This window comes from Danio rerio, chromosome 17 (genome assembly GCF_049306965.1).
Source record: "Danio rerio strain Tuebingen ecotype United States chromosome 17, GRCz12tu, whole genome shotgun sequence".
In the NCBI taxonomy this organism is placed as follows: domain Eukaryota; kingdom Metazoa; phylum Chordata; class Actinopteri; order Cypriniformes; family Danionidae; genus Danio; species Danio rerio.
Window position 1 is genome coordinate 44,025,573 of NC_133192.1, and position 11,541 is coordinate 44,037,113.

At 40.4% G+C, this 11,541-nt stretch overlaps 1 protein-coding gene across 2 annotated transcripts; it reads left to right on the top strand.

Annotated features, from left to right (window-relative positions):
- The first annotated feature begins 1,550 nt into the window (after positions 1–1,550).
- LOC141378420 (lysine-specific demethylase 5B-B-like) lies at positions 1,551–3,552 on the top strand. 2 transcript variants are annotated; one of them, XM_073927773.1, is made up of 6 exons: positions 1,551–2,283; positions 2,363–2,451; positions 2,536–2,635; positions 2,705–2,810; positions 2,919–2,989; positions 3,101–3,552. In XM_073927773.1, the coding sequence occupies exons 1-6, from the start codon at positions 2,281–2,283 to the stop codon at positions 3,191–3,193; spliced, it is 462 nt and encodes a 153-aa protein (XP_073783874.1). In that variant the 5' UTR covers positions 1,551–2,280; the 3' UTR covers positions 3,194–3,552. The 2 variants fall into 2 exon arrangements, with proteins under 2 accessions (XP_073783874.1, XP_073783875.1); XM_073927774.1 differs by having other exon boundaries at positions 2,218–2,283; positions 2,363–2,635; positions 3,101–3,348.
- Positions 3,553–11,541: the final 7,989 nt, after the last annotated feature.

The window sequence follows — 11,541 nt, forward strand, 5'->3', positions numbered from 1 at the left end:
AAAGACGAATGTTGACACCCAATGAGTGCATGCTTGAGACATAAAGCACAGATGCTATTGACAGTTCTGGAGGTCATTAATAATATAAAAACACCAATACTGAAATGGTTAAGACATTTTAGAATGACCAAAACAACATTTCAGATGTTTTATAATGCGGTCAGCCTGCTGGTTTATCTATTCACACACATTTTTATCATCACATTATCCCTCACAAAAATCACATCATCTTTTTTTAATGCACATACTGAAATTTGTTCAGTAAAGGTGTTTCCATCATAGTTCATGCGCATCTTTACTTATCGAATAAAAAGTTTATCCTACTCAGTTATGCGCATACATTTTTTATGCGCTTTTTCAAAATGTATGCGCATCTTTGAGTTTTCAACAACCGATCAACCAACATGTGCATAAAATAGGTGGATGGAGACGTAGCTATTGACACGATAAGCAGTTCAACACAGTGATGAAAATGCACCTCCACATCACTCTGAATGACCTCAGTGGGTAGGTCACAGTAATACATTTTCAATGGTAGGTCTACCATACATCCATCCCCATGGGTTCTAGATACATGGAGCACAGATTGAGGATTACTCGTCAGACAACACACATAACAAAGTATGTAAATACTGAAACAATATGGGATGCATCCTGACTTTGCAGATGTCTATTTCCCTTTCAGAACAATACTCCAGTCCATAGGGCATACACTGCAGTCATTTGCAGACTACCTTAAACTTCTGTTCAGCAAACTCCAGGGTCCAAGACACAGACAAAGGCTGAGAGAAATTATTGGTTGCACATCGGTAAGCTTGAGTTCCTGGCCTTGAAGTGGGGAGTCTGTGAAAACTTAAGAGAAGTATTTTTTATGCCCAGCACTTTACAATGTGCACTGACAAGAACTGCTGGTGTAAGTGATGAGCATGGCTAAGCTGAATGTGGTGGCCCATCAATGGATTGCAGAGCTGTCTGACTTCCAGTTTGACATCAAATATTGGCCAGGATGAGTTAACATTGAAGCTGATACTCCCCCTGGATATTGAAGCTGTTGAACCAAAATTGTTTGGGAACTGAGAGTTTCAACCCGGTGTAGCAGTCGATTCTGTTCCCTTCTGGAATTCCAGTTCCCCCTCTACGAAGCGTATCCGCTAACAGCGTATGCGGACACACCCAAACACAACTGGATGTACAGAAAGCGAAAAGGGACAAAAGTGTTGGCAATGCTTTTTATGTCTTGCAGTGTCAAAGTAGCGCAATAAAATCAATCTTACACTTCCATTACATATTACCTGTGGTTCTTGTTTGCATTTTTAGCTTTTTTTAATGTCTTAGTTTATGCACCCTAATTTAATATTGCATGTAGGCCTACAGTTATGTTAGTCCTCTAGACACATGTGTCCCAGTATGTGCCCCAGTGTTTGTGTGCGTGCGCGCGTACATATATAATATTTGTTATAATAATTGTTTACAATTAATTATTCAATTAATGAATTATCAGTGAAGCTATAAATTGGGAACATGGCCATAACACATTGTCACTTGATAGTCACACCAATTTGTATTGCTGGTGGTTACTCTCTGACTCAAACAACAATAATGAATCCAAAAATGTATGAACAAATTATGAACTATAAACAGCAAGGCACATACCCTGTTGGTATAAAGAAGGAGCAAAAATATATTATACGCAGGCGTTCTTCCAACTTCCAAATTGATGGTAAGCAAAGTACTTTTGAGTTAAGATTTAAAAATATTTATTCATAAAAGAATTAAATAACAATAATGCTGTTTGAATAGATGGAAAACTTTACCACCTTTCAAAAAAAAAAATGACGTGGAGTTAAAAAAACAAGTGGTTGTTGGGGAAAATGAAGCAAATGAAATTTTTCAAGATTTTCATGCAAGCTCCCATGGAGCACACTGTGGAACGGAGAAAACAAAACTTGCCATTTCAGCCAGATTTTACTGGCCTGGAATGGGGGTGGATATTGATAAATGGGTAAGATTTAAATAATTTCTTTCAAACTTGTTATGAGATCTTAATGGATTGTTTCTCATTTGCTTATTTCTGATTTTCAGGTATAATATTTTAGTTTTTTTTCTTTCTGACCATGTGTAAAATTTAATAACAAAATGGGTCTTGCATGCTTTTAGCAAGTTGTGTAATTATATATAGTTATATAGTTGTCTAATATTGTGTTCATTTATATTTAGGTGGACCCAGCAAAATATGATGTGTTGTTGGGTATTGTCAATGAATGTCACCACTGGTTTTTCATGGTAAATGCTTCTGATTTGAAAACGGACTCTTCTTGAAACTTTCCCTATTCTCAAGTTTTTTATTTTTTGTTAAATCTAGGCTATATACCCAGCCCAAAGAAAAGCTCTTCTTCTTGATTCTCTTGGAGAGACTGAGGTGAAGAAAAAGAAGTGTTTGGAAATGGCAAGGTATTATAATTCGGCATAATCTGATATTGGAAGTTAACTGACAGACAGACAGAAAAAAAAAAAAAAAAAAAAACCTTTTTGCAGCGCAATTATGAAGAAACTTCCAGTTTCACATTGGGTGTGTGAAACACTGCCTCACCCACATCAAAAAGATGGAACATCATGTGGTGTGTTTGCGTTGAAGGTATGTGTCATTGACCATATGAAATATTAATAAAATTTGGATTGTTTATTTATTTTTGTTTTTGTCCAGTTTGCAGAATACATCCTTATAGAGAATGAAATTGACTTCTGCAGTGCACCACAAGAAGTGAAACGACTCCGATTAGAGATTGCATCAACACTTCTTGACCAATCTGGTATGTTTTTATTCGTTTTTAACTTGAAAATTTTCAGTGCGTTAATGCATTTTCAGAACTAACTTAAAATTCACAAAAGAAATTTAAACAGCTCATTTTATCTCATAGATGATCTAAGTGACCTGTGTCACTTTTGTGGGGAGGCAGAGACATTTGATCAATCTGAGAATGTTCTCTGGGTAACAACATTATTTGTCTTTTTTTTTTGTAAATGCATTGTAAGCAAGTTTTATTTATTTATTTTTTTAATCATAGCATATGATTGAATAACACCCCCTCTCTATTTTTAGATTTCCTGTGACCAATGTGGGCGATGGTTCCACGTGGCCTGCGTTAATAATCCAGCAACAGAAGCAGACTACAAATGCTTTTCCTGTAAATAAAAAAATGAAAATGTAAAAACGTTTATTTTCTTGTTTATCTCTTTGGAAATTGCTATGGTATACCTGCTGTAAATTTGTCTCTAAAATGTAAACCTGTGTATGGCAAACATGCTGTCTAAAATAAAATTCCGCTTAAGGAATAAGGGAAAACCTTCTAGATTACGTTGAGAAACTTAATTTTCAGATTCGCGAAAAATACGAACTTTAAGAACCACTCTGCTTCCCGTACATCCAGTTGTGCTTCCCGGGTACGTTGTTTGCGATCATACGTATGGTGCCTCGGCAACAACGCAAACCATGTAGTTTAATTGCGTAAAGGGGAACAGACATTCCGAGGGGAACAGAATCGACTGCTACACGGAAATGACCATTGTATCAAATGAAAAAGAGCTGAAGTCAGAACATAGCTTGCAGTTTCATAAGCAGAAGCCAGCTTCAACACTTGCAAAGAGTTTGTTGGCCACTCTGCTTACAATTTAAAAACAACATCAATTATACTTATATATCATATGCGTTGCCAACTGTGTCATACTGTACAGACAATTTTCAAAGTAGTATGCAGAGAAAAGGATAGAGACAGGAGTTGCATGCCAGACAGCCAGCAGGCTATTCAGAGCTGACCTCAGACTTAAAGTGAAGTTTATTCATAAACTAATTTCGAGAGGATCACGTGCTTATGATTTATCACGGCCGGTCTCGCATTTGCTAATTACTATTTTCCAATCATACGAGCCCTAAGCTACTATAACCACAGTTTTTAGTTCACTTTATCTATGTTTGGAAGACGCAGCTTCACCGTAGCTAGCTCCGTTGAAGAACCATCTCTAAACGAGCATGGACAACCAAAGCAGCTACAAGCTACAATCTTCAGGATCTTCATTTGGAAGAACGCTCTGCTCCGCTTATCAACTCCAAAAGCTACAAAAGCTACAAGCTACAAAAGCTTCAATCTACATGCTTCAATCTACAAGCTTCAAGCTACAATCTACAATATACAATCTAAAAGCTTGAATCTACAAGCTACAATATACAAGCTACAGCAACAACAACTACTATTACTACCATTTCAAACAACTACAACTCAAACAATTTCATCAACAGCTTAAACAACAACACCAAAACTTTCCACTTCAAATAGCCTCCACAGCGCATCTGCTGTGTCTTCAACCTTATTTCCCAGCAAGATATAAGCCAAAACTCCAAAGCTATTGCAATAAAACATAACCCTCACCTTCTCCTAGCAGTACACATGTGATCCATTGTTTAACAGATTGTTTGCTGGAATGTGTTCAGCAGAGCATGTTGAATTTGATCAACAATATGGCCGCCAGGCTTTTTGCACCTTTTGCATGGCCTGACTGAAACTCCTTTAAGCCAATAGCTGTAAAGAGAAGCGTCACCATCCAATGAGCTAAAAGACTGGAGATGGTCCTGCCCTCTCTCTTGACTCTGTTGCAAAGACCTTATGAATGAATAGGCCAGACACGCTTGTGAATTTAGTTAAGTTAAGATTTATAAAAAAATAAAAAATCCAATAGACATTTAACTTCTGAAAAGATTATTACCCAACCAGTAAATATTAGCAAGCTATTAAAAAACATTATCCCATCAAGCACAGAAGTCCAATTCTAATACGCCAGTGACTCATGTGTTGATATACAAAGCGTCATTTAAGATTATATAGCAAGTCAGTCGGATTTGAAAACGGCAAAGAAACAAACTTCCCACTTGACTGTTATAAATAGAAATTTAAACTTCACTATCACTTCAGTCTTCTCAGTCTTCAAGAGGTACCAGTTTTCCAGGACCACCAGACAAGCCACACCCCATATCCTCAGCTCTCCATCCATCTGCCATCCCGTGGGGAGACGAACACCCACCCCTACCATTCTTGCACATTGTAGCAATGAAGCTATCGGACCATACATTAACAAAAGCGCTTCCATTTACAGCCGCCCATGCCCTTATTAAGATGCCTCGCATGGATATCAACTAAAACAATTTTCATGTCTGCCATACTTGTATTATTTTGCAAAGATTTAATTTCTGATTCTCTTTGTTTTTCTATTTTAGAGATCATGACTGCTGGCTCCAGAAGCTGACCCTCATCCAACCTATTACACTCCTCTTCACAAAAGTATATATTCTATTTTTCTCTTTATCTAATCTGTCCTAACCTGCAGTCTGCGACCTCCGAACCTGAAACCGTCGATTATCTTATTAAAAAGAAATCGACAACAACTTCATGATTGGACCATTCAAGGCTTCTTCATTTAATATCTCACGCATTAGCCCCATTGGTGTCGCTACTCAATTTTCTGGCAAAAAACGCCCTATAGTCGACCTTTCGTCCCAACACAATTGCTCATTTCCTAGCATTAACAGCACAATCCCATTGGACGAATATTCACTTAACTACCACGACATTGATCAAGCGATCTCTCTCTCTCTCTCTCTCTCTCTCTCTCTCTCTCTCTCTCTCTCATTAAGATAGCCGGTCGTAACATCTGGCTAGCCAAAATAGAAATTTCCTCTACCTTTAAAATCATGCCAATCCACCCAGACTTCTGGCACCTTTTGGCATTTATTGGCGCAATCAATTCTATTTTTTGAATGCAAAAGCAGCCCAAAAAATATTTGACATGATGTCAGAAGCTTTATGCTGAATTCTGTCTAATATTTACGGAATTCTATACCTCATTCACCTTCTAGACGATTTTCTTATTTCCCCCCGTCATCTCCTCCAGCCAAACACCTAGCGATCACCCAGCAGGTTTTCGCTGATCTCGGAAGGACCCAGTACTTCAATCGAATTTCTGGGCATTAATCTAGACTCGCATAAATTCCAAGCATCACTTCCTAAAGAGAAAATCAATCGAATAATTTCTCTATACCAAATTTTCCTTGAAAAACAGATGTGCACACAACGAGAACTCCTATCACTTCTCTGCCATTTAAATTTTGCTATGCGCATCATTCCTTTCATTTCCCACCTCCTTCAACTATCCACCACAGTTCATGGTTTAGAAGAAACAGTTTTTCTTTCTAAACCCAGTCGCGATGAACTCTGCTTATGGATCTCTTTCCTTTAACAATGGAACGGCTGTTCCTTTTTTTACAGCGACTTGATAGCATCCCCTATTGACATTAACTTATACACAGACGCTGCCCCTCCAATTGGTTACAGTGGCTACTTTAAAGGACTCTGGTTTGCCTCAACATGGCCACCCCAATTGAATTCCATTCCAAAAGACCAATGTTCTTCAGCCCTCTTTGAACTCTACCCTATCATCGCAGCAGCCATCCTTTGGGGGGACGAATGGTCTACATTTAGCATTCTCTTTCACTGCGATAACGAAGCTACAGTGCATTGCATTAACAAAGGGCGCTCCCACTCCCAATCACTTATGCCATTTTTAAGACGCCTTATCTGGATATCTGCTAAAAAACTATTTATCATGATTGCTGAACATGTACCTGGTTGCAAAAACCAAATCGCTGACTTTCTCTCTCGTTTCTCTTTGCAGAAATTCTGGCAACTGACCCCGGAAGGCGGACCCTCATCCAACGCCTGTCCCTCCTTATTCAGAAATGATATTGCCATAAACCACCCACTTCATAATCCTCATCAAACTTCTCTATCTCTTATCCTACAAGCAATAGCTCCCAGAACCCTCAATGCATACCTCACAGCATGGAATTGGGTCAAACAATTCCATACCATGCTAGACAACCCATTACACTCAAAATTCTTACCTCATGCATCTACACCCTCCGTAAAGGTTACATTTCCTCCCATACAGCCCGCACCTTAGATGCAATGTTCAATCTAGCATTTTTGGGTTCCTTAGATGTTCTGAATTAATCGTTACATCCAAATTTAACCCTCTACTCCAGCCCACTATCTCAGATCTAGCTTTGCAAGACAAGGAAACCATCTCTTTCCTTATCAAACAACGCAAAACAGATCAATTCCAGAAAAGACACTCTATCCTTATTTTCAATATACCTTCACCTAACCGCCCGTTTCAAACCCTCCTAGCCTACCTTAACCAAGCAGATCTCAAGAGGGTAACCCTCTAGCCCCGCTTGTTACTGATGATGCTAAACATCCAGTATCTCGATTCTGGTTTCAAAAACACCTTAAAGAAATCCTTCGCCTATCAGGCTTTCCCCCAGAGCCCCTTTTCCAGCCACTCATTTAGGATTGGCGCAGCCACTACAGCAGCCTCTAACGGCCTCTCCCACCATCAGATCCAGACCCTTGGTCGCTGGTCTTCCGAAGCTTTCAAATCTTACATTCACCTCAGTAAATACCACCTCAAGAAAGCCCAACAGGCTTTAAACAACCCCCAAGCCCCTCCTCACACGGCTCCAACCCCCAAAGGTGTCTAACAGAGCCTTGACTCTCGCAAGAGTCATCCAAATCAAAACCCTGTAGAAGCCCATTTGTCCACCCTATGGCACCCTTACATGTTTGCCAACAGACTCCCACAAGGGCCGTTGCAGTTAGCATCTTCCGCAAGAGTTATTTACAGATGTTAACGTTTGTATCCATATGTTCTCTGTGCATGTGCTTTGTTTGTATGTATGTATATTTGTGCTTGTTCCCTTCTTCCAACCTTTCCAAACTTTTTCCTTATAACCCTAGCTTTCAGCCTCTTGTTCCTTTTCTTCTCTACACTCCACTCCCAACTAAACTCTTCTACACTTTACCTCTAGCGATCCTTCTTCTCCTGTCTAGACCCCACCTCCGACACCCGCAGGAGCCCCTTTGAGCTCCAACTCTTGCAGGACTTGGCCAGAGTCCTTTCTTCTTCATGCTGCTACCTATCTTCTCCCACCTAGACTCTACCTCCAAGCTCTGACCCCCGCAGGGGTCCCCTCAAGCTCCAATTCCAGCAGGAATAATCCAGAATCTTAAACTTCTACACTCTACTTTCAACTACCTCTCTACCCGCTCCGAGCCCCAGCTCTCGCAAGAGTTACCCAGAATCCTCTCTTCTACACACTGCTACCTATCTTCTCCCATCTTCACTCTACCCCCAAGCTCTGACCCCCGCAGGGGTCGCTCCGAGCCCCAACTCTCGCAAAAGTTATAGCTCCATTCTCCTGCTTTTTGTGGGGTTTTTCCTTAAATACGCAGCTGCTGTCTCGAGTGATTAATCACTGCATTTTGGGAAGTTCCAAGATCCACCAAGCTCAGGCTCCCCTCTTGCTCTGCCAACGGGAGGAAGCCCCGGGCTCAAGGAGCCCTTGAGCTCTGGGCTCTCTCCCGGGACAGCATGCCAAACAAGCTTTTATAAATCATCAGCTAAGTGTGAACTCTTGAAGAGAAGTTTATTTATAAACTAATTTCGAGAGGATCACATGCTTATGATTTATCACGGCTGGTCTCGCATTTGCTAATCACTGTCTTCCAATCATACGAGCCCTAAGCTACTATAAATAGCCACAGTTTTCAGTTCACTTTATCTTCGTTTGGAAGAAACCCCCCTCCTCCCCTATTCTCCTCCTTTACCTCTGATTACCTCTTTATATCCAAGACTAAAAAGGGCATTTGCACTGCACAGGTTGAGCCCTATGTGTGCACGTGCCTGGATGAACAATATGATAAACATTTTTACCATGATGGTTTCATTATATGACAAGTATATAAGGTGGCAATACAACTTAATAACAAAATCATATGAATCTAACCAGCCAGTGATTTCATGTTAGTTATTTTTCTATTGTTACATAATTAATTAAAATGTAAACTGAAAAATGTAATATTTAAGTAAAAATAATAACCTGAAAATAATGTGTTTGGTTGATGTTAAAAATCACAGACTGCAGTCTCAAAACACTTTTGTAGACCTCACTCAGAACTAGATATTAGGAGTGACAGACATCCAAATCAATGTTTACGTCTGTGAAGGCCAAGCATGTGATTCAATCAAAAAGATACGCCTGAGGCTCTGTCACACCTTTTGGCTTAGTTTGGGACAGTGATACAATTGAATGACCCTATCAAATGTCCTCAGTCAGGTCCTTACACCTGAAAGAGTTACAATTCATTTAAAAATCACAGTCAAATTTAATTTCTGAACTCTGATAGTCACACTGCATGTAAATTCTTATCTCTGTCTTTTGTTTAAATATTTTATTATGTACATGGCACTTGCTTTTTTCAAACAAACAAATAAATATTAGTGTATAAGTGTTTAAGTCATGTTTTAAAGGGCACATAGTTTACCCCTTTTTTATGATTTAATGTTAATATTATGGTTCTTCTGAGTGTGCCAGTTTAGGTTCAGTTCAACACACAGTTCAGGGGCCTCATGTACAAAGACTTGCGTGGAAATCATACTAAAACATTGCGTACTCACAAAGCTGTAAATGTGCGTACGCAGAAAAAAATTCAGATGTATGAAACACTGCGTACGCCGAATCTCACACATATTCTTTTGTACATCTGAATGTACGTGAAACTAAGCATAACATGCACGAGCACAAAACCCCTCACTGCCTGCTCCCCCCTATGAATATGCTAATGAATGACTATACTTTGACAAATCTCAACGAAAAAGCAATGACAAAATCAAGCAAAAAGAGAAACTTTGAACAGAATGTGAATTGGAGGTGCTCCTATCGGAGGTAGAATGGAGAAAAGCGGTGTTATTTGCAAGTTTGTTCTCCGGAATTGACAACAAAAGAAACAAAATAGAGTGGGAGAGTTTAGCTCTTGCGGTTAACACAGTTGGGTCTGAACATCGCAGTGAATTAAAAAAGAAATGGTGTGATTTATAGGTGTAAAATGTTGCAGCATCTGTAACAGTTTCAGTGGCGCAGCTCATAAGACACATGTCAACATGTTTTGACACGTTCGAGCATGACCTCGGTTCGAATCCAGCGTCTGATGAACTCTTTCTTCTTTTTTCCCCCGCTACATATCAGATTTTGCCAACTATTTATCTCGAGAAATACAAGTAGGAATTATTAATAAGTTTGTGCACCGTATTTTATTTACACATTTATTGAATGGAAATGTTTCTGATTCACGCATGCAAATTCATCTTCAGATAGTGTCTTTAAAGCAATGTGCTCCCATTACATTGGGAAAACAGGCGACCGCTGCAAATTGTCCTTTAATGTTTAGCTGGTCAACTGTATGGTATGGAAACCTTATATACCTGCTAGATGAACCCGTCTTATACAGCTGCCATTGCAAGGCTCAGACACTTTGTAGAGAGGAATTTAAGACAACTGCCTCAAGGAGTCGCCATTGGAAATAAAACAGACACGCACAAAAAATGTGCGTACGCCAGCCATAAAGCTGCCGTGGAGCTGCGCACATTCCCACGTTCAGTTCATCGTTAGTAAATCCAAACATGAGCGATTCTGAGCGTGAAACCTGGTGTACGCAAAGTTTTTGTGCGTACGCAGCGTTGATACATGAGGTCCCAGATGTTTTTTATAAGAATGTGTTAAAAGTGTCATGTTGTGGGCGTGTACACAGCTCGCTGTTTTAGGGGTGTGTTGCTTCACATGAAAATTAGTTTCGGCTTCCCACCCAACATTACAAGGGGGCGGAGCCAAGAGCTCCCACGCTCTGTGTTTGCAACAGACAGGCAGACAGAGAGAAGCTAAGCTACATGAGAGGATCAGCATTCAGTCATACATGTATGACTCAGACCAAGCAGAGAGTATAAAATCATTTGTGTCTCTGTATAGTTTTACAGCCAACTGTGTGCTAGTTTCAAGTGCTGAGCTTGTACACCGAGACTAATAATCACACACACTGTATTAACTATGACTGAGGCACTCGATGCGCTGCTCGAAGCCATGACACGGCACACCAGACACTCTCAGTGGCGCAGCAGAAACATGAAGTGTCCTGAATCGCCGTGCCACACAACGCTATGCATTCCAGAACTTCAAGCCATGACACGGCACACCAGACACTCTCAGTGGTGCAGCAGAAACATGAAGTGTCCTGAATCGCCGTGCCACACAACGCTATGCATTCCAGAACTTCAAACACAGGCCTCCACCAGGGCAAACACAACGGCTCTCCAAGTCGGCGGCCGCCTGCGGCGCCCAGCTGCCGACCCGAAGCGCCACCGCGTGCACTCCAACAGAAACCCACGCCAAGAACTCCAAATTGCACAGCGCCGCGCCACGCAAAGAGGCACTTCTGGTGTGCGACCAGCAGTCAAGTTTGTTATTTCATTTCCAATGGAGAGACGCACACATGAGGCAACACGCTTGCACTTTTCCAGCTGCACCTAATTAAGATAACCAGTAGCTTCTGTGATGCGACCGGCTGAAGTTTAAGGTAGACGCAATGAAAAGTACACATATTT

What these genes read in the sequence shown, in the direction of transcription:
- LOC141378420 (XM_073927773.1), top strand. An exon ending in AACACTTCTTGACCAATCTG is followed by an intron (nt 2,811 to 2,918) that starts GTATGTTTTTAT and finishes TTTATCTCATAG; the next exon opens with ATGATCTAAGTGACCTGTGT. An exon ending in AATCTGAGAATGTTCTCTGG is followed by an intron (nt 2,990 to 3,100) that starts GTAACAACATTA and finishes CTCTATTTTTAG; the next exon opens with ATTTCCTGTGACCAATGTGG.